The 23,439-nt window shown below is 43.2% G+C and overlaps 1 protein-coding gene across 4 annotated transcripts in view; it reads left to right on the top strand.

The window, feature by feature from the left end:
• Positions 1–23,439, top strand: part of cep162 (centrosomal protein 162) — a 42,928-nt gene that overhangs the window by 1,592 nt on the left and 17,897 nt on the right. For 3 of the 4 annotated variants that reach the window (XM_082550853.1, XM_082550854.1, XM_082550856.1), the window contains exons 2-15: positions 549–639; positions 1,082–1,199; positions 4,077–4,199; positions 4,680–4,857; positions 7,100–7,179; positions 7,253–7,323; positions 7,710–7,740; positions 17,375–17,581; positions 17,975–18,056; positions 19,689–19,938; positions 20,014–20,230; positions 20,443–20,591; positions 22,764–22,898; positions 23,003–23,134. In XM_082550853.1, coding sequence (XP_082406979.1) covers positions 580–639; positions 1,082–1,199; positions 4,077–4,199; positions 4,680–4,857; positions 7,100–7,179; positions 7,253–7,323; positions 7,710–7,740; positions 17,375–17,581; positions 17,975–18,056; positions 19,689–19,938; positions 20,014–20,230; positions 20,443–20,591; positions 22,764–22,898; positions 23,003–23,134 — 1,833 coding nt within the window. In that variant the 5' untranslated portion in view covers positions 549–579. The remainder of the gene's footprint in view (positions 1–548; positions 640–1,081; positions 1,200–4,076; positions 4,200–4,679; positions 4,858–7,099; positions 7,180–7,252; positions 7,324–7,709; positions 7,741–17,374; positions 17,582–17,974; positions 18,057–19,688; positions 19,939–20,013; positions 20,231–20,442; positions 20,592–22,763; positions 22,899–23,002; positions 23,135–23,439) is intronic. The other variant, XM_082550855.1, reaches the window with a different exon arrangement.

The following is a 23,439-nucleotide window of genomic DNA, read 5'->3' as shown; positions in this document are numbered from 1 at the left end:
ACGCTGACTTTGGATGGTTTTGACTCCTGTGAACACATTTTTAAAAGGAACATGCTTAAGTGGTTTGTTGGGTTCTTGTGGGCAGTGCATTCTCCTTGAACAGTTGGCTGTGGGCAGGCAGTTCGGTTACAACTGTTCTGTGTTTTTCAAATGTGATGAAAACATGTGACATCCATACGTCCACTCAGCCTTGCGTGCGGTTTGTGCACGTTAGTAGTTGTGAACAGACCTGCAGTGAATTACACTGATGTGCTTCTGAACAGGCTTTCTGCTCCTGTTAAATGAAAACCTGAAATCTTGAAAGGACATGAGAACATTAGTGTTTGGATGATTCATAGGGTGAATTGTTTCAAGCCCTTCCCGGGCCAAAACCCTAGTTATCTCACATATTTCATACACTATTCTCATTCATTTGAATGATGCAACAAAACAGAAATAGCATTCTGTGAATGGCATATGGACTCTTTGTAACTGAGCATTAAGTAGGTGAGGGTGATGCTTCTCATAATGTTCATAAAAATGTTTTATTGTGTGTTGTTCTTTCCTAGTTTCCTGCTGGTGGATGAGGTGAGCGTGATTATGTCTCGCAGACTAACCAAAGAAGAGCTGGATGCACAGTTTGAGCAGTTCTTAAAAGAGGTAACGCAACATTAATGCGTCTGTGCCGATGTTTGTAAATCATCCTCACACTATCAATTACCCGTATAAAGTCTTTCATTCATCTGATTCTGATCATCAAAATCTAAATGGTCACTTATTATTTTGGGTGGTGGTTTTTTCATCTGTACCCCTCTTGGGCTATATTTAGAACTGCCTGTAAACATTAATGACCAGCTTTACAAGCAAAGATTAGCCTACAGTCAGCGCCCCTTAGAGCGCCGACTGCATGTGAACTGTGCTGGTGCTGAAAGGCTAATATCAGGAGTAAGTGATTTTACTGAGAAGTGTTCGTATCTCAGCCAAACAGAGGGAGCTCTTTGTGTATGTAATATCAAAAATGTCACCGTGATCAGTGGTCCCTTTATATCAGCAATAAAAAACAGGAAACCACAGTTTTGTCTTAAGAGCATCTCTTTGTCAGTCTGTTTCAGATGACTCTGTGGATTTAGGTGCTGCTGACAAGCAGCCACACTCTAAAAGCAACCAGAAACCAAGAGTGAGGCAAGATGAGGCACTCAGTGGTGGAGGATCAGCAGCAGGTAATAATGATAAAACATCCAGCACATGCACATGTGAGACATTAGCTTTATTGTAGATCATTCTCTCCTCTCTCTCTGTTTGTGGGTTTTTTTATTAGATGCAGAAATCTGTAGATAAAAACATGAATTAGGCTGCGTCCACACCAGGGCTGCCACAAACGATTATTCTGATAGTCGACTAGTCAGATCATCATCCATTGGACGTAAAAGTACAGCTTATTGCACCAGCAGCATCTGCTCTTATATAACTATCATTAGCTTACAGCTTTAAGTGTGTACGGTGCTCACTAACAATAAAGACAAGATGATAGTTTATTACATTTTAATGAAATTTGCAGATTGTTTCGGTAAAGTTTAATAAACTCCTTGCTATCTAAAATATAACAGGACACCAGAGTAAACTCTCCAGCATCTCACACTTCTGATAATCAGCTGTCTGCTTGAGGTTTATTCAGCTGTGTAAAAACTATAACTTTAATCTCAGCCAAACCGATTTACTCAGGAACAAATAAATACTAAAAAAAAGATAACATTACATATTACAAATAACATTTTTAAGTTATCTAAGTGACTCATATATCATGTTTAACCTGAGTAGTGAAGTGGATGTTACAAAGCTTCAAACGACGCGTCGACTATTAAATCAGTCGTCGACGGTTTTGATAGTCGACGTAATCGTGACTAGTCGACTAATCGTGGCAGCCCTAGTCTACACTAATCTGGATAAATTTGAAAACGGTGTTTTCATCTAAAAACGCTCCGTGTCCACAGGAGCCGACGAGTTTTTCATCCACAATGAAACGACTAAAAACGCCTACGTTCCAGTACTCCTCATGCGTGAAACGTGAGACAATTCAACCTGCCTCATTTCTGTCTGCTGTTTATTTACTTTCCAACTCTCTGAAACGTCGCGGCAAAATGTCGAGGAAAAACACAGAGTTTTTTAAATGGACTAACAATGAGGTGGAGTTGTTGCTGCGAGTAACACAAGAGTACAAAATTGAAAAGCGAGCGAGAATATAGACCAAAACAAATATGCCGAAATTAGCATTTGGTCCTCTTTGAAGAAAAGCTTTGGGGAGCATGTGCAAACAGATAGTAATCTTTAACGGGGCTGTGAAAAATGGGAAAAGACTAAACAAGTGCTGCACCATGCCGTCCGTCATCTTAGTTGAATTGGTCGCATGACTGCATCATGTGACTAAAATGCGTTATCATTTTTCGAAAGCCTCTGTTTTGGCTTTAGCTTTTCCACACTGCAACGCAAAAACTGCGTTTTCTAATTTATGGGGAAGACCCCAAACCTCCCTCCTCCTGGTCATGTGTAGTGCTGCTGCGTGTTGTTCTAAAGTGCATGTGGGGCGATCGTGGCTCAAGAGTTGGGAGTTCGTCTTGTAATCGGAAGGTTGCCGGTTCGAGCCCCGGCTCTGACAGTCTCGGTCATTGTGTCCTTGGGCAAGACACGTCACCCGTTGCCTACTGGTGGTGGTCAGAGGGCCCGGTGGCGCCAGTGTCCGGCAGCCTCGCCTCTGTCAGTGCGCCCCAGGGTGGCTGTGGCTACAATGTAGCTGCCATCACCAGTGTGTGAATGTGTGTGTGAATGGGTGGATGACTGGATGTGTAAAGCGCTTTGGGGTCCTTAGGGACGAGTAAAGCGCTATATAAATACAGGCCATTTGCATTTAAAACACGGGAGGGCATGGTGCTGCTGCCAGAGAGCAGCAGGTGCCAGCACGGCCAGAGGTGAGGCTGAATACACAGACCGTCCTCTGGATGCCATGTAGCATGTAGCAGGCCCTACATGTATGTGTTATGAGAGTGTGAGTGATGTGGATGTCTGTGGATTCTGTAAGGATGAAACCTGCCTGCCGGTTTTCTAAGCTTTACCCTGAGATTCTGGCGTTTCTAGCAAAATACATTTATATTCAAAGAGCTACTTTTAAACCCAGCCCTGTTTATTGTGGCTTCTAAATGCATTTTTTTGAGTAATTGACTTTGTTCTGACTTTTTCATTGCAGTTATTTTATGCATCTAATGCAGGAATTGCAGCTTCTTTTAATCGCATGTTTTTATCATTGCATAAACCACAAGGATGTATTTGTTAGCAGTTGGGAACATGTTTTACTGTTTACTCATATTTAATACAAACGAAAGCCTCGAAGGGGATTTGTGTCTCTGGTAGAAACCAGCAAGCAGCCACTCATCAAACTAAAATAACAACAATAATAAATACATCTTAAGAACACATTTATACTGTTTACTATAAAATGTTATACATAAGAAACTATAAACAGGAACCTTTCAGACTAGAGCTAATATTGAACTTAAATGTGCTCTAAGCTGCTCCAGTGCGTTCTGAATGTGTTGGGTTGCATCCAGCTAAACGTCTGACAGTCACTCGAATAACTATTTATTTTTTGTACGTTGTCTTCACTTCACCCATTCACACCAGCACGTCCTTCTTGTTTTAGTGCTTTCTGTCTAACATTCACACACATTCATACTCGGCTGCATCAGAGACCAACGTGGCCTCAGCATGTTGCTCAGGGATACCAGCCACCCTGATTGGGTTATTCAAGTGATGATAGGACCTTACTGTACATGTTAATGTTGGTGTCATTCTATAACATGAGACAGCGAGAAATGTTTCAACAGCACCTAAAACCTGACACAGGCTAAACAGAAAAAATTGAAATGATCTGATGAAGACAGTCAGTGAGCTGCTGCATACACTAGGTGGCAGCGTGGGCCTTTTGTTCAGCCAATAATATCGTTTCTATTATGGTGACTGTGTCTGATGTGTTGTTGGGTCCCAGGTGGTGGATCGATGTTGCTTTTCCTAATTTGTTTAGATCAAGATGTTTTTATTTCTGTCAGCACGGTTGGAATCTCAGATTTCTTTAAGGAAGTCTGAGTCTATTCAAGAGGAGGATGAGGAGGCAGAAGGTATTCACTCAAAGGAGGAAGACCTCGTCCTGAGAGACAACAAAGACACAGAGGGTGAGTCCTTGAACACACAGACGAACCAGCGAGAGTGATATGTGAAGGTATTTAAAAAGCAAACAACAGAGGAGCATGCAGAAAACTCTGCTTAGAAACTTTTTATAAAAGAAAGAAAATCAATAATAGGCTCAAATGGAAAGAAGCCCGAGAAGAAAAATATGCGATGAAGAACAGAAACAGATGTTCAGTGAAATTTGTGAGACTACCAGTTTATTTGGGAGGCTGCAGAAATGTACTGACAGCTAAGAAGGTGTTACACAAATTCATGCTTGGAGAAACTGTGCTAGCACTCCAGTTCTCCCAGATCCAGATCAAAAAGCATTTTTCATCTTTTATTATGTAACCAGGATGGCAATGGTGCAAAACATTTTTTTGAGCATGTAGCACTGAGTAGCTCCACCGTTATTGTCCACCCACATAAAGCACTATACATGAAGGAGTCTTGTGGAGAAGTGCTGTGTTTAAATGTGTGTGCAGGCTCGGCGACGGTGCCAGCTGTGTACATGAGCGCGGTGGGTTTAGACACTCTGGAGGAAGAAGAGGAGAAGGCCAGGTTCTTTGCCCAGCTGGAGGCAGGAGCTTCATCTACTATAGACTACTCCAAGCTGAACAGGGAGCTGGACTCAACACGTTCTACCCCTGCAAACAACTACAGGCATGTCAGCAGCTATGTGTTAGGGCAGGGATAGCTCAGCAGGTAGAGTGGTGGCCCCATGATCGGAAGGTCGGGGGTTAGATTCCCCTGAACAACTACCCTGAGGTACCCCTGAGCAAGGTACCGTCCCTACACACTGCTCCCCGGGCGCCCAGTGGCTGCCCACTGCTTCACTGAGTGAATGGGTTAAATGCAGAGAGGGATTTTCCCCACGGGGACCAATAAAGTACACTTTCTTTCTTTCTGTTACATCCCCTCAGCACTAGTAAATGATCCTTTATTTCACCTCTCTTCATTTTGCCACATTTAGCTCTTGTGTTTCCACTGAGCACTGTGTTCATTCACCCGTCACTAAAACCTGTTCGAACACAGAGAAAGTTCCTGTGCTGCATTTCCTTCTTGCAGTGAGATTCAAACATGAACAAAAGCTTAACAGAAGACCATCAGAACTTTTCACATCTAAATCAGTTTGTGTACATGAGTGCAGAGTGGCAGCAGCAGCAGCAGCAGCCATCAACACAACAGGTTTTCATTGCATTTAGGAAAAAGGAAATCGTTTCTCAAACTAAATATTCAAACATTTGAAAATCAGTTAAAGTCAGTTATGTGCAGTGTTGGTCAAGTTACTTGAAAAAAGTAATCACGCTACTTTACTGATTACTTTTTTTAAAGTAATTAGTTACTTAGTTACTTTTTAAAACATGATTTATCCCCTAAAAAAACAATAGATCTTTCAGCCCAATTCTACTTTTTCTACATAATCCATCATACAAAATGTAATCAAATGGAAAAGTCTCTTTTTAAAACTTGTTTTATTAGTTTTAATCTTTTAACTTTATGCATCAAGCAAAAATTTAATTATCTGCAACATTCTCTGACTGGAAGAAATTCGTTTAACATTTAAACCTATTTTCTGCACATTCCAGCACATAAAATAAAATATTTGTGTGTTTACACTCAGTCTTTCAAATAGATGCAAGTAAAACACAGCAGAAAATAAATAAAGTCAAAGACTCAGCGGACCTGTTGCTCTATTTTCACCTGTATATCAGGAGTGGGGCAGGCGGAGGTTTACCCTGGTGCAGTTGTGTCACAGCGGTCAGTGGAAGGATCCGCGAGTTTCTCTGTGAGTTTCACACTGCAGCAGCGTATTTGGTGCTTGATCAGACGTTTAGGGTTTTTCTTCGCTAACAGTAATCTAATTACCTTTTTTGCAATAGTAACCCCTTACTTTACTCATTACTCGAAAAAAGTAATCGGATTACACTGCCCATCTCTGGTTATGTGAAAATGATGTTTTGTGGACAGCTGCAGAGAGTCTGTCTTTGAGTCACTTTGGGGATCCACCGTCCAAAAGTACAAACCTTTATAAAGTTGTTAGCATTACGTATTAGTCTGATAAAGCTCAGCAAATATTATCACTTAATACAGTTTTTACTGTTTCAATTAGTAAAGGAATTACAAGCAAATCAATTAAATACCCGTATCTGTTGCTGATGACCGCTATACTGCATAACTACTTACTGAATTTCATGGTAGATACTTTTCTCCCCTCTGTGGTCATTTCAGTTAAATTAGGCTTTTTTCCCTCCTGCCCCGTTCAGCAGCAGCCTAAGGTCCAGAAAGATGCCCGACGGGTTTATTTTTCCGAGTGGATCATTACGGCTTTGCCATACTGGTCCACTTGATTGATCTTTATTTTATTTTTTTAACTTTTAAGTTATTACAATGGGAACATACATGACCGGGGGATAGGAAAGGGAAAGACAGTAAACATCAGCTGGATCACCTGCTGGAAGAAAAGAAGAAACAAGTAAAAAGAGAACAACACAGTAGCAGACCACAGCAGCAGCCTGGATAAGTGTCAGTAACAGGAAATAATAAATACTGAAACTTAATGAGCAGCACGCAGGACTGACAACGATCAATATGTTTAAAGGCAGCAGCAAAGGTGTCCGTGCACACCTGTGTGCGTGAGCATGCTTGTATTCAAAGGGTTTCTCCGTGTAACGATCTATTAGTGGACACAAACTGAGGTGAGCTTGAATACACACACCGTCCTCTGGACGCCATGTAGCGTGCCCACCCCCAAGGCCCCTAAATGAGGCTTCTGAGTAAGACACATGAGTTAATTTTGGACAGTAGTAAAGCACAGCTGTGCTTTCAGCGTCTCTACAACAGCTGCTGCTGTGGAGCTCAGTGTTGTAATTTCAATGTAATAAGAAGGATGTCCTCCCTGCAGGAATGTAGAAGAAGCAGAAGAACCAGTGGAGCGAGGGGGCGGTGATGATCACAGCAAGGCCAGAGGGACGATCAGTCCAGGTAAGAATAATGAAATCTAGGCCAACTCTGCTGTGTCTCTGTCTTTGTCTTAATCATGTCTGTCCTCTCTCAGCCTTCACAGGCTCCCCACACTACAGCGAGGATTTTGAAGATGACGAGGACGTGAAGGTTCCACTGGAGGAGGTTTGTGCTCAAATCTGTACCTGTTAAAGTCAAAAATATTAGAAACTTCATCAGAAAGTTCATTTTCCAATGAAAAGCACACAGAATACAGTTCAATAGTATATACAGTATAACACTGTAAATCAGTGTCGCTGAACACACTTTGTTGATGTATCTGCAAAGTTAAAAATGCTGTAAAAAGAAAAAATTAGCTAAACAAACTGGATCTGAGTTCAACTGGACGTTTGTCCAGGGGGGGACCGTATGATTGTTTAACAGCGACCTCAGGATAACCAGTGGATATAATAACAGCGGTGTATAATTCGTGTTAGTAATATATCACTTACTGTTCCAAATGAACGGATATCATGTGACTGTGGCACTGTCACACTCTTGTCCTTTTTCAGACGTCAACGACGGCTTCAGTTCTTGCCAGAGGTAAGACACAGATGACATTGTGCTGAGGCCAGCACACTGAGATGTGTTACTGTCGTCACCGGCAGTGTTCCTAAAGCGATGACCTTTAGTTCCCATTAAGCCTGTGAGGTCTAAATGGTTCTTCTTCTTCTTCCAAGTCTCGTCATAATGATTCAATCTGAAGTACAGATAGTTTAAAAAATACTCCAGTAAAGCCTGATGTACTGAATCAACTTCTTTACTCAAGTAAAGTAAAAAACTACAGGCTCTGAAATGTACTCAGAGTAAGACAGTACAAAGTAACTGACTCTTGTGCTCTATTAATATGATAATAAAATAAAGTACATGAGAATACAAATGTTATTTGAATCTAAATTCTAGTTGTAATGAATGTACTCAGCTTGACTCTGTTATGTAGGACACGTGCAGAGAATTAGAGAACTACAGTGCAGGTAGACCTAAATAGAAAAACGAGTGCAGTCGGGGCTTAAAGTTCGTGTAACACAGGACCCACACACACCTTTCTGATGATGAGTGCATCTACCATTTCCTCAGAGGTCAGTGTGCCGTATGACTGCATTAGCAATAAATGTAATAACGCTCTATATGAACAGTTACTCACTATATAGAACAACGTTATAGGATTATATTTGTTCACAGATGTTGGCAGCTGTCAGCGAATAGTTATCAGCTATTTAGAAACAAAACACTTTTAATCCATAACAGCAAATGAACTGTACAACAGAAAATACAAATGCTATTTATGGTCTCCTCACAACAATGATAAGAAAAATAAACTGGGCCAATATGGCATGTTTGTTAATACAGAGACACACATGTTACTGTGATCTCTGGTCTCCCACTCAGAGACACAGGTCTCCCAGTGTCCAGCATTCAGAGGCTACCTGAGGACTCATGTGTGAGAAAACCTGCTCACGCAGACATGTAGAGCCAAATATGGTAAATGGCCTGCATTTGTATAGCGCTTTACTCAGTCCCTAAGGGCCCCAAAGCGCTTTACACTACATTCAGTCATCCACACATTCACACACTGGTGATGGCAAGCTACTGTCAATAAGGCCTCTGCAATGTTCTGAAGACAGTTAAACCTGTCAGGTAGTGACGTCCAGCAGGTGAACATGCAGCTCCATGAACACGCACAGCTGTGGATTCCAGCTGCTTCGATGTTGCATTAACTGGCATTAACTCAGCCAGTTAATGCGAGACAAATCCAGCTGCTCATTAAAGATTTCTGGTTTGTTCAGAAAATAAAACATTGGTCCAAACACCTGAAAGTCCCAAAAACACGTTGTGTCTCGAGTCTACGGATGTATCTGTGTATTTCCGTGGTGCTGATGCTGAGCGGACAGCTGCTGAAGCTGTTGAAGTGTCGGAATGTGGAAAGCTAACAATGTCCCTCTCACCGGTAGGCTAACTTATTTTTAGCCAATTACAAGTTGAATCTGGTAGTTGGGTTGTTAGCTAAGATACCGTCATTAAGAAGCAGCACAACTAATGTGTCTATGCGAGCTAATTTGCGATGAGCACCGCTGGCCCAGCCATTTATTTTTTAATGCACCTCTCAGATTAACTCACTGTGTGTCGTGCCCAGGGCTGGACTGGGACAAAACATCAGCCTGGACATTTTGACTAGAGACCGGCCCCCCAGGTATTAAAGCCATAAAGCCTTTGAATGAAAACAAACGCTGTTGTGACAGTGATGCACAGTCTTGTTGGTATATGTGTGATTTCTATACATTTTACATCAGATAAAGACTTTGGTTGTAAGATTCAGATAATTATTTAATAAAAGTGAGAATAAGAAATAAAAGTATTTCTTTGTGCCCCCCTCTCCCTGTTAGTGCCCTACCTGCCCCCCTGGCAACACTTTGCTAGACCCGCCCCTGCACAGTTACCAGCTGTCAGCTACTTAGAAAAGGATCCTGTTGTTATTTGTCTCTCAGAAACAGTTCATAACTTCAACTCATCCATGTCACCTAAAAGGTAAACCTGTTTCTCCATCACAGCTCTGATGATTCAGTAAGGACATCTCCTGGTTTCATCTTCATGTTTCCCTCTCACCACATATCCAAACCGACATCATGACCAGCAGCTTTACAGCTGTGGCTCCAGCAAACATCAGCTGATACTAGAAATTAATATTAAATAAATTCTAACAGCTGATCAAGCTTAAACGTGCTGCTGTTGTTTAGCGCGACATCTGCTGGTTTCCTCTTTCTGGCACAAAGTGGATGATAAACAAACGAGAGACGATCAGCTGATCATTGATCAGTTTCATGATTGAAGTAGCAACAGGAGAGGCAGGGTGAGAGAATGAGAGGAGAAGAGGCAGCTGTGCAGCGTTACGACAGAATAACTCCAGCTTTGTGTCTTTTTCAGCTGAAGTCCGGGACAAACTGCTCCTTTTCAGCTCAACATGAAACGCGTAATATTTTCTCTGAATGCGGGACGATTCCATATTTTCAAGGGACGGTTGGCAGCTACTAACTAACCTTATGAATTAAATAAAGTTCACTATCAGTAACATCATAGCACCCACCCAGCTGTATAGAAACTGCGTCATGCTAGCTAGTACGCAGTACGAGTTATTGTAACTGACTGTAAAAAGTCAGCATAACGAAAATAAACTCCACCTAAACTTGGTTCATATCTGACCAGATAGACTGCAGGTCATAACTTCTTACCTGAAGTTCAGTTCACACTCGGACCGGCGGCCGCCTCGGGTCTCTGCTCCTCCTGCCTCCGATCTCCCTCCTCCACCTGCTGGCCTCCACCACTTGCTAATGTCACTGAATCTGTGGAAGCCCCGCCATAGCCACCACCGAACAACTGAGTTATTTTTACACATCTGCCAGCATCTGGCCAATCCACCACCTTTCATTGTTTATACCATTACAAAAAAAAATAAAAATCATCGGGCCGGCCACTGAGCAAATGCCCGGTATGCCTGATGGCCAGTCCAGCTATGGTCGTGCCAACAGTGGCACGCGTGCCCAGGGTTGCCGACCCCTGGCTTAGACTGTCGTTTATTGAGAAATAATCTGCGGTTTTTGGCACCCGCCTCGGACGCAGCCACTCCGACTCTCTCCCAGCATCTTCTGCTCCTTCTCACTGCAGACACACATAAGACGCATAAGGGTGGCTGTAGCTCAGGTGGCAGAGCAGGTCAGCCACTAACCAGAAGGTCGGTGGTTCGATCCCAGACTGCCTCCAGGCTGCATGCCAAATATCCTTGGGCAAGATACTAACCCCATGTTTGCCTACTGGTGGTGGTCAGAGGGCCCGGTGGCGCCTGTGTCTGGCAGCCTCGCCTCTGTCAGTGCGCCCCAGGGCAGCTGTGGCTACAATGTAGCTGCCATCACCAGTGTGTGAATGGGTGAATGACTGAATGTAGTGTGAAGCGCTTTGGGGTCCTTAGCGACTAATTAAAGCGCTATACAAATGCAGGCCATTTACCTTTTTTTTTTTTTTTAAGACACATCTCCCTCATTAACAGTCCCGTACACCTTTTCCCTCCCCGCCTCCGTGCCGCCCGGAGAGCTCACTGTGTCACCCCTCCTCTGCAACAGGCCAGCAAACCACGCCCCCGCCACAGTTAGATTCAACATGTGGGAGAACCCTAAACTTTTGTGGTCTAAGTTGTGGTCTAATGTGAGCTTGAGGAGATTTTCTTTGTGGACAGGCTGTGATCAGCAGAGCTGCTGATCTTTGTGGATTCACACAGCTGACTTTAACAGATGTCAGCAGATGTTTCATGAGCCATCTTTGCTAACTTCCATTTCTCAGAGTACAGCGGTCCTTCGTTTATCGCGGGAGTTACGTTGTAAAAATGACCCGTGAGAGGTGAAATCCACAAAGTAGCCAGCTTTATTTTTTACAGTTATTATAGATGTTTTAAGGCTGTAAAACCCCTCACTACACACTTTCTACACTTTTCTCAGACAGGCACGAACATTTTCACACTTTTCTCTTCTGTTTAAACTCTCAAAGTTCAAACGTTCAGAGAAAAATAAGCCCAGTATTACAGAGTGAAACCAAAGATCAAACCCTGTTTTCAGGTCCAGAATAGAGCAGCTGTCAGATAATTCAACATTAATGAATCAATGGTACGGAAGTGGAGGAGGCAAGAAGAATGAATAAAGTTTGTGGAGTAACAAAGTACAAATACTTTGTTACTTCTCAGCTCTGTCTGAAACACAACAACACTTTCTCCAAAACATATGATTGAGGTCTTCATCAAACCTTAAAGGCTTCCTCTTCTTTTGTTTGTTTTGGATTTAGTTATTGAAGAATATATGTCACTCCAACTTAATGTTTGTTTCAGTGTCTTTTCATGATTCTCTGGATGAGGCAGGCGAAGAGGAGAGAAAGAACAACACAGTGGAGTCTCTGAACAGAGGCAACACCAACTCCAGAGAAGAATATCGATATGTGTATTTTAAAGTGGTTTTATTTGAAACCTAATATCTTAGACACGCACAATGAGAGCATTTATATGCAGTGTATGTGGGCTCTATGAATGAGTACAATGCAAATAAGACACACTGATCAAGGAGCCCCTGTTAGCTGGAAATCAAGAGGCTACAATGGGAACAGTAGTAAGCTGTGTGGATGTAAAGAGCCAACTATGGTAGAACCGTGTGGTGTAATTCAGTGTAAATCAGAGAAGCCTAGAAACATGTTAGTTAACAGAGGTACAGAAGGACTCTGAGAGACAGCTGCTGGATGAAAAAGAGGGACAAGATCTCAATAACTGAGTTCTAGAAACTGTCAAACTAAGGCAAGTTTATTTATATAGCACAATTCAACAACAAGGTGCTTCAAAGTGCTTTACAGAGACATTAAAAAACAAAAACAAATAAAAAGCATGATTTAAAATTGATTTAAAAAAAAAACAGTAGATAATGGATTTGGTGTTTTATTCAAATGCAGCTGAGAATAGGTGAGTCTTCAACCTGGATTTAAATAAACTGAGTGTTTCAGCTGATCTGAGGCTTTCTGGGAGTTTGTTTCAGATATAAGGAGCATAAAAGCTGAATGCAGCTTCTCCGTGTCTGGTTCTGACTCTGGGAACTGATAAAAGACCGGATCCAGAATAAGGGTCACAACGTTGGCCACTAGGATGAAGAGAGGCAAAAAGAATAAATAGCCTGTTTCTCCAAAGATTCATCTATGGGGGAATCTCAGCTACAAGGGAACAATAGCACAAGCCAGACACACCTAGAGCTGAAGGTGAGATCATGTGGGTGGCTGTAGCTCAGGCCAACAGATGAAGCTGGATTGAGTATATTGGAGTGCTTGGCACTGTACAAGGTGCTCTAATAGTGCCCTAATTATATTCATCAGAAATTCAGTGGGACTGTGGAAAATGACACTGGACACCATCTACAAGGCAATCACACAGTAATGCACTGTCCCCACTGCTGTTCTGCATAGGCTTCACTCGCCTAAGTCAGCTCGTCATTAAGAGCAAATACCATCGGCCTTTTGCTGTACATGGATGACATCGAGCTATATCCCAAGAGTTAGTGAGACATTACTTTACTGATCCATCTCACCAGGATCTGCCGCAAGGATATCTGGACGTTCTTGTGACTGGATAAGGGTGGCTGAATGGTTGCAAAGAAAGTGAAGATGGTCCAGGCTGAATGGGTTGAGCTGTAAAAAGGCAGAATAGGAGATGCACAGGACAGCTACAAGTACTTGGGTTACCCACAGGCCAACAGGAACCATGATGAAGATGTAGAAAGGGTAGCCACAGCCAGATATTTCCAGAAGGCGAGACAGCTGCTGAGAAGCCATTTGAACGGTAGGAATAAGATCACAGCCATCAATGCATGCACCAATTATCAGATCCCCCACTAGAATAATACGCTGGCCACAGGAGACGATAGAGACTACTGACATTGAATGCCAGAGCAGCTGACCTGAAAGAGAAGATCATGGCAAAGAAAATTTAGACTCTACATGGCTATTTACCAAGACCCGTGTCACGTACCCTGTGAAAGTCTGCTAGAGGATAAGAGTGCAGCATTATGCACAATCCCTACTGTGACCATCACTGCAACCAGCTGGCTAATTCAGTTTCATTTATACAGCGCCAAATCACAACAACAATTGGCTCAAGGTGCTTTATATTGTAAGGTAAAGACTCTACAATGATCCAGAGAAAATTCCACCAATCAGATGACCCCGTATGAGCAAGTACTTTAACCCTTTAAGCCCATGGGAGCGTACACGCTCCCATTTGTGTAACTATTTTAAAATCCTGGTAGAATTGTCATGATCCTGGGTCTTTGACCCAGCGTTTTGTGTTTTCTATTGTTGTGATATATTTTGGTTCTGTTCTTCCTCAGTTTAATGTTTAGTCATTTCTGTCGGTGTTTCCTCTGTGTAAAGTCCGTGTTCCTTAGTCTGTGTCTTTGCATGTGTGAGTTCCTGTTTTATTTTGCAGGTCTGCGTCTCTCGTTAGTGTTTCTAGTTTCGCTTCCCCTTGTCTCGTTATGTCCAATCACTCCCAGCCGTGTCTCCCTCCTGTTTCCCATTCCCTGATTGCCCTGTGTGTATTTAAACCCTGTGTTTTCTCGTGTGCGTTGCTGGTTTGTCTGCGTTATTTGGTGTTTTCTGGTCTGCGTCTCTCCCTCCGTCGTCTCAGGTTGTCTCTCCGTGTCTCCCTGCATCTCTGTTTCTGGTTTGTTTTTGTTAGTTTTTCCAGTTTAGGTTTTTTCTTAGTTTCATGCTCACCCTCGCCATCTCTGTTTGTATCAACATTTGATGAATAAACTCACTTGCATCTGAGCTGCCTGCATAAAGGGTCCTTTAATAATTTACACACGGCTTGCCCCGCAATGACACAAATAAGCTAGTGCAATCATTTTTTTGCGTATGAAACCACAGGAGTTGTACTTACACAGCATGCATTCAACTTGTCCCAGGTCAGGGTTTCCTTTGCAAAAATCAAGTAAAACGTGCTCGCAACAACAGTAACATAATCCAGAAACACACCTTGATCAGCTGTTCATAGCACTTCCTACGTTGCAATTAACATCATCAAATTGTCAGTGCGAACTTTCAAGTCCGCCATTACCTGGGGAAACCGGAAGTGGTGTCGCTTTTCGTGGGGAAAATAGTTTTCCCCCTACAGGGCCTTTCAAAGGTCAGCTGGTGTTTTTGAAAGTCATGTTTGACTTTATGCCTTTCTGTGTAGTTTCTGGGAGGCGTAGAACTTAAATTACACTGTTCTGTGGGGAAATACTGTACGTAAGATGTTTTATGTGATGAGAAGGATTTTAAATTAGATACTGGACTTAGCAGGGGGCCATGTTCTGTGCATGGAGGCTTTCAGCCCAAGTCCAGCACCCTGAGACGATACATAGCGAAAGGAAGGAGGCTAAGAACCAGTGAAAGTCAGAACCACTATTCAGAATGAAACGGCTAAGATCCATGAGTACACCAGGAACATGGCCACAGCTGATAGTGTGCCTAGTGAGTACATGGTTCTGTTGAGGCAACAGAAACACAGAGAACGGAAACATCATGGTACCATATCACCCTATTAGAGCGCTCCGCTCTCGCTCTGCAGGCCTACTTGTTGTTCCTAGAGTATTTAAAAGTAGAATGGGAGGGAGAGCCTTCAGTTTTCAGGCCCCTCTTCTGTGGAACCAGCTTCCAGTTTGGATTCAGGAGACAGACACTATCTCTACTTTTAAGATTAGGCTTAAAACTTTCCTTTTTTCTAAAGCATATAGTTAGGGCTGGACCAGGTGACCCTGAATCCTCCCTTTGTTATGCTGCAATAGATGTAGGCTGCCGGGGGATTCCCATGATGCATTGAGTTTTTCCTTTCCAGTCACCTTTCTCACTCACTATGTATTAATAGACCTCTCTGCATTGAATCATATCTGTTATTAACCTCTGTCTCTCTTCCACAGCATGTCTTTATCCTGTCTTCCTTCTCTCACCCCAACCGGTCGCAGCAGATGGCCGCCCCTCCCTGAGCCTGGTTCTGCCGGAGGTTTCTTCCTGTTAAAAGGGAGTTTTTCCTTCCCACTGTCGCCAAAGTGCTTGCTCATAGGGGGTCATATGATTGTTGGGTTTTTCTCTGTATCTATGAAGCGCCTTGAGGCGACTTTTGTTGTGATTTGGCGCTATATAAATAAAATTGAATTGAATTGAATTGAAGACAAACCTCTGCACAACATGCACCACCAGCAGATAGAAATACCTGATATTGAAAAATCCTACCAATGGCACCAAAGGCACAAGCTCGATAGAGGCTGGGGTCTACCACACCACAAGTGCAGTTCAGTCCCAGTTCTATGGTTGAACGCTCTCACAGACTGGTGATGACCAGGCGTAGAAGAAGAAGACGGCCATAGTGATAAATGTTATACCAGGTAGAAGCAACATCAGGAGGACGTAACACAAAAAGCTCGACACAACCCAAGGGCTGTGAGAGGAGCTTGTGTGGAGGGTGAAGCCAATAGTGGTTCACGAGGTGTTTGGGGCACTCGGGGCATGGACCCCTAAACAGTGTGAGTGGTAGTGCTTGTAGGACCATCACGCTTCCAGTTCCGTGGCTGACAAACTGAGCTTGAAGGGTAACGACCATACAACATACAAATTGTGTCAGGAGTGCTGCTGCTTCTTTTTTCGCTCCAGTTCCTCCTCACTCTATAAATTATTTTCTTATACAAGACACATCTCCTGGATGCACTGGTACGCATCTTCAGTGATGTATCCTGGGGTCATCAGGTGTTTCGGGTCTCACAACATCACACACCCTCACCCAGGCGACCCAGCCGGGGGTGATCAGGCCCCGACTTGCGTACCAGTAGCTACCCACGGATCAGCCCTCTTAATCCACAGCCACCTTGTGGCTTTCTCTGCTGCTTCGCTCACAGCCTGGACGGCCCTCTTCTTGGCTGCCCCAGCCACGCCCAGCCGGCCTAGGACTTTGCAGAGAGATCGTCCTGCAAAGCCCCTACATCCCACTTCTATGGGCTCATAGAAAGTCTTCCAGCCCCTTCCCCTGCACTCCTGCACTAGTTCCTGGTACTTTCCTTTCATTGGCCTCCTCAATCCGCTCCTCCCAGTGTACTGTGAGTTCCACCATGATCAGAAATATAGTGTCAGGATGATAGATGGTCTTCAGCTCTGGTATTCCTTTAAGATGTGGCCCTTTCTCTGGGCTTCTCTTTCCTGATGCAGTTTTCTCTTTAGTGTCTGTGTGATTTTACTACTTCTAAGGAGATCAGCCACAGTCCCTGATCTTTGACAGAGATTACTTTAATCCCAATTTGAGGTTATAAAGTGTCTAATCCACATCTCACACACTGATTCACATGTGACATTTTCAGTCTATGCAATGAATGAATTATATATTGACTTTTACAGAAAACATTTTAATAACTTTAGCCTCATTAGGTAAAATAATATGTAAATATGCATAATGAAAACCAGATTATAAGACAAAATTGTAAACAATACATATGTGGTCAGGATGTAAACAAGCATGTAAACACGTGAAACGAGCTTTTTCAGGAAGGTCTTTAAACGTGACTGAAGCTTCCCTAAAACATCATTCAAGTTTTAACTTTGCTTTCTGGATAAACTTCATTCATTTCCTCTACAGGTCAGTCTTACGTGCAAAGTGGGGCCTCAGAGTTGGAGGCTCTTCAGGAGGCCTACAGGCAGGTCCATGCTGTGGAGGATTCAGATGATCATGGTCATCATACCTCATCTTTGGAAGTGAGATGGAGCATCAACAGACCTCTGTCTCCTTCCTCTCCTCCTCAACGTGCCCAACAGTCTCTGCAGCCTGTTTCTACCAGTGAGTCAGGTCAGAAATTATTCTACTTTAAGTCTTTGTCGGTCTGAGTATACAGTGTATAAACCCCAGGTCTGTGGTTGCTCAGTGAGCGTACCCTAACGGCTCTTTCTGACACTACAAATGAGATCAGGGATGAACCCTCAATGTCATTTGACAGTTTTGGAAAAAGCATCAAAATTTTTTGATTATTTTCTTTGTCCACAGATTTCAAAGACTTGAGAGAAAGGTCTTCATTTCACATTTGTCACACCTGGGCTCCACTTCTGTGTCACATCATGTCACTTCATGTGTGTTAGCCCTATAAATAAGATGCATCCTACTTGTGCAAAAGTATTTGTGATGGGCAGGATCGTTAATGATAAAAGTATGCTAAGAAATTCTTTTGTCTTTGTGTGTATTTAGAGCTGCCCACTGCAGAAGAGCTGATGAGGCTCCTCCGACCAGAGGCAGCTCAAATTAGAGGCTTCACCCTCCAGCCTGTCAGGTCAGGACTACGCAGTCGATGGATTCTCAGCAAGCAGCCAGCTTGTTTTCCTCCCAGTTCATCAGTATCTCAGTGTTTGTGGCACAAATACAGTGTTCAAGTAACATTTGAAGGGACTCACTGTAAATATTCAAACGTCAGCCAACAGACAAGCTTAAATCTGACGTCACAATCTGTCTTAACTATGTTAAGGAGCGATCGCGGCTCAAGAGTTGGCATTTTGTCTTGTAATCGGAGGGTTGCTGGTTCGAGCCCCGGCTCGGACAGTCTCGGTCGTTGTGTCCTTGGGCAAGACACTTTACCCTACCGCCTACTGGTGTTGGTAGCGCGATCTGGCAGCCTCGCCTCTGTCAGTCTGCCCCAGGGCAGCTGTGGCTACAACTGTAGCTGCCTCCACCAGTGTGTGAATGTGAGAGTGAATGAATAGTGGCATTGTAAAGTGCTTTGAGGGTCTCGAAAAGTGCTATATAAATGTAATCCATTATTATTATTATTATTATTATTATTATTATTATTATTATTATTATTATTATAAACAAGAGTTCTTGGTATGCCGTGGACAGCAGTTCATCCGTGGGTTGGGATGATCAACTGGAGGAACTCTGCTAGCAATAAAACAAGAAGTGAAGCAAAGAATAAACTCGCAAACAAAAACAGTGAAACAAACAGTAATGAAAGCATCGATCGTTATGGAGAGCATGACAACTTCTGTGATCATCCATCCATCCATTCGCTTCCACTTATCCTTTTCAGGGTCGCGGGGGGCGCTGGAGCCTATCCCAGCTGTCATAGGGCGAGAGGCGGGGTCCACCCTGGACAGGTCGCCAGTCTGTCGCAGGGCCAACACACAGGGATCACTTCTGTGATCATCAGTTCTAAAATTCAGGGAGGCTGTGCAGAATGTTAATTAAAGCGCTTTGCATTGATTTGCAAATATGTTGAAGCCCCTATTTGTTCCCAGCAAAACAAAGAAAATATATCCGATATTTATAAAATGTACAATAAAAAAAAAAAATCTGTTGTATTTAATGATAGCAGCACATCTCAAAAACACTGGGCCATGTGTACCAGCCCCTCTTCTTACAACAGTCCTGAAACATCTGGAAGTAGGAAACCAGCTGCTGGACATGTTGGAGAGCATTGTTGTCCCATTCTTGTCCAGCTGCTCATCATTCCCGACTCTTCTTTATTTTTCATGATGAATCAAATGTTTTCAGTTGGTAAAAGGTCTGGACTCAGAGTGTCAATGATTATGAAATGGATTGTAATAATTAGGAAACCATCTGCACCCTCCAAGAAAATAAAAGTATGTAGTTTACACAGCAAAGGCAAATGTGACAGGTGAGCTAAATGTGTTACCTATCAATGAAACTCGGGCTGATGTGACGACTCATGCTGAAGCCTGTCCACCCGTCCGTCCGTCCACAGTCTTCTGCTCGGCACTAATGTGTACTCATTTATGTAGATGAATATGAGAGAAAAAATGTATTATCCACCGTCTGTCTGTATTTAGAAGAACTCACCATCGTGACATCACTGCCACTCTTCTGAAAAAATAGTTACAGTAGTAACTGTAAAGTTACAATACACAAAATATTTTGTTTATTTTTTACTGTGGTTGTCACTTTGCAGTGTTGTGGAGCCCAACCAAGAAAAGACTTCCAGGGGACTGGAAAGGGCATTCCCGGATGAGGCACAGCACCCTACAGCTGCAGCAATAAATGGGGCCGAGGAGTCGACAAGCCACCCAATCAGTGCTGCTCACCCCCCCAACAAGGATCTGATTTGCAGCATCAGAGCAGAAGTAGACAAGCTGATGCAGGATCATACCAAAAGCTCTTCTCTCACATCATCTCACACTGGCAAAACTAAGAAACACCCGGTGAGCAAACTATATAAAAGGCACTACTGTAGAAAAGAGATTACATTCACACTTTGCATTATACGTTTTTCTCAGGCCTCCCGTGGCTCCCTTACTTCTCCTTCCTGTACCTCTTCAATGAGACAAGCCACTCCAGCTCCTGTAAGAGGCAAGCGCCTGGATGGGAGAACGGCGGTGACTTCAAGGTCATCGGGGATAAGTAGAGGTTCTGCTACACCAGCCAAAACCCGGTCTGCTGTTTCCTCACAGTGTCCACACAGAGCGAACCATGAAGACTGCTGGGACTGCACAGGTTATTAACTGCACACATCAAGTCATCAGAGGCTTAAATAATGTAGGAAAGAATCGTGTGCTTTCCACACTGTTAGAAACTCATTGATCGATCATTGGATAACTGCTTAACTTCATTTCTTATCAACCAGCATCAATTCTGTCAGTTTACCTTGTAATGTCTTGACTTGTTAGCACTTCTTTGAATCCCTTTCTGTGTGTTTTCACTGGTAGAACCAGGAGTAACAGTGAGGAATGAACTAGTGGCATCTGTTCAGTCCTTAGTGGCTGTCCTCCAGCAGCAAATAGATGCTACCAAACACCAGGATTCTGCACAGGAAGTCAGAGAAACCAGGCTGGAGCAACATCTTCCACAGATCCGTGTAAGGAAATACTGTGTGTGCAGGTTTTCCTGACCACCAGCATCTTTTCACATTGTTCTTTTTACTCTGTGTGGTTGGTAATAACCTGTATAACTTCAGGAAGATTACGACAGCTGTTGTGCTGTGTTTGGTTAATCTTGTTTGAACTCTGCAGTGACTTCACTTACTTCATCACTCACATTCCAGTGATGAAGCTGGAAAAGAGGAAAACAGGGCTTGTTTTGTATCTTAGCAAAGTAGATTCATTAATGCATCATTAACATTACACCATAACACAGTGGTTCCTGTGTTCACACTTACACACAGTTACTGTCCCTCCATTTAGAAAGGTGTCATGGTCTATTTTGTGTAGTTGTTTTTTCCTGTGTAATAATATTCAGCATTGCTGTCAATACATTCGTCCGTGTCCGTGATTTAAACAGCCCAGCGCTGCTCCTGACGCAGGGGAAACTAATCCTGCAGGGAGACCTACCTTTGCACTTGTGCAGGTGAAGCCAAAGGCAAGATATGATCATCTGTTCTTTGACTTGGAAGGAAGTTGGTTTGGAAACATATTTGGAGATGCTTCATCCTCTGCTTTGCATTTGTGTGGGAGCCCCGTCAAAAACCTGTCCGTTATGCCAGCAGGGTCCACACGTTTTTCATTCATACTCCCCTTGCAATGGCTCTGCGTCCCCCACTTTGGGAACCTCTGCCGTAACACTTTTGTTGTTTTGTGCTGAGAAACACTCCTGCAGCACATTGATGGATAGAGCCTGGTCTGTGTGCTGCGCACTGCTTATTTAGTGAGTCTTGAATACACAACAGTGTCAGTGCAGTTTTCATTTCTGGGATATTAGTTAATTGATTTGAGGGAACATTCCAGATGATATTCTGACTGGAACTTGGAAATTTAAATTTCCGGCTGCATCTAGAACGTGGCATTGGATTACCAAACACCCTCATGCTTACTTCCATCTCAACTTCTAATACTAAGCGTGTCAGCAGTAACCATGACCTCTGCTTTTCTTGAACAACATCATACAGCGAACATGAATCCATTTATTTTCTATTACTTATCTGAAGCCAAGTTACAGTAGTAAAGGACACTCTTTCGAGGATGCCAATGTTCACATTTTGGACAGAGAGGACAGATGGTTTGAAAGAGGAGTGAAAGAAGCATCTATGTCCACTGTGAGCGACCATCTTTGAACAGAGGCGGGGTTTACGACACCAACTCTCTGCCATCTATAATCCAGTTTTGAGTTCCCTTCCCTGCCTTAACGCCCACTCACATCCTGGGCCATCTGACCTCAGGAATTCGCATGATAAGGTGGGGCCAGGTTTCACAATGAACACACCTGAAACTCTGGCTGATTGGGACCCACGCCCAGTTTCACACCTTGGCTCAGGCGATTAGAGGATCATCAGGGGGTCCTTTTGTCCCTCTGTGGGGGGAAACTCCCACTAGGTTTATATCTGGGACTCTCCACCATTTGACCTTAGAACTGAAGAAGCTTCTTGGATGAGAGGTGAAACGTCTTCAAGCAACTTAAAGAAGTCCAGACGCTTTTCTTTGCAAGCTCCTTTGACATTTAGGGTATTGGAGATGGAAGGGATGTGTCCTCTCTCCAGCCTGTTCGATGTCTGTGTTGGTGTCTGGCATTGAGATTGAGCTGAACTTCCAGAGGTCTCCTTTTGCCATGTTTTACAGTGTTAGGCCCAGCTCTTTGTGGGATGAAGTCTGTGTGCCTAAAATCTGCTGCTGGTTACCAAAGCAGAGCCTAAAGCTTACAGCTCCTAGATAAAACCTGAGTATGCGTAGTAGCTGGTCATTGGTACAGCTCTGGGTGCTAAAACATAAAATATTTAAAATGGAAAGATGTGAGTAAAGTTAGAGCCTTTGTTGTTTGCACATCACTTTAGCAAACTGAGAGCCATCCAGGGAGTGACTGAGCTGCAGAGCTAAAGTGCCACAGCCTCTGCTTAAAGGATTTCACACGTTCATCCATAGTGTTTTTCACCTTTTACAAGGACAGTGTTGTTTTACCTAACACTACATTTAGAGTGTCACAACACAAACATACTGCCAAAATGTGTGTTCAATAGGAGAAAAGCAAAAACATGCTGCAGCTCCTGTGCACACTGATTCTTGCTGAAAGAGAGACGTGACTTTGGCTTGTTGCCTTTCAGACTGGCCACGACAGCTCCGTGCTGGAGGAGCTGAGGACGCAGCTGGCACAGAAGGAGAGGGAGCTGCAGATGATGAAGGCAGGAGCAGAGGAGCTCAGCTCACTCAGACAGCAGAATTACCTACTGCAAAGCAAGGTGCACAAACACATCACTACTTTCATTCCATATATATGGGAAATCTGTAGGATGGCCCATTCTTATTTGGGTACTGCCAGGGTAAGACTTTTTTCTCTCAACAGCTGAGAAGTGCAGAAGAAGCCAGTCAGAAGAAGAGGTGGGTGGAGGCTGCAGATGTTGCTGCAGATGAGAAGTTCCAGCAGATTGATAAAGAAATAAAAGAGCAGGAGGCACTCATAAAAGGTTACCAACAGGTTAGTGACCCTGAACTCTACATCTTATTGTGACTTTTGTCACAACGTTTTTCTCTCAATGATTTCAGTGTTATTTCGACTTTTTAAGGACTTTTATTAGGACTTGTTTCTAAAACAAATAGACTGTTTTCTAATTTGTGTTCTGTCAGCTGTAATCCCAGCAGTGTAAGTAATTTTATACATTTGCTACATCATCAACTGAATGGATGCAAATTTATGACACTACATACTAGGGCTGCCACGATTAGTCGACTATCAAAATCGTCGACGACTGATTTAATAGTCGACGCGTCGTTTGAAGCTTT

This window comes from Aulonocara stuartgranti, assembly GCF_965226115.1.
Source record: "Aulonocara stuartgranti genome assembly, chromosome: 11".
In the NCBI taxonomy this organism is placed as follows: domain Eukaryota; kingdom Metazoa; phylum Chordata; class Actinopteri; order Cichliformes; family Cichlidae; genus Aulonocara; species Aulonocara stuartgranti.
Note: the sequence above shows the minus strand (reverse complement) of the source record. Positions and strands in the feature narration are given on the sequence as shown.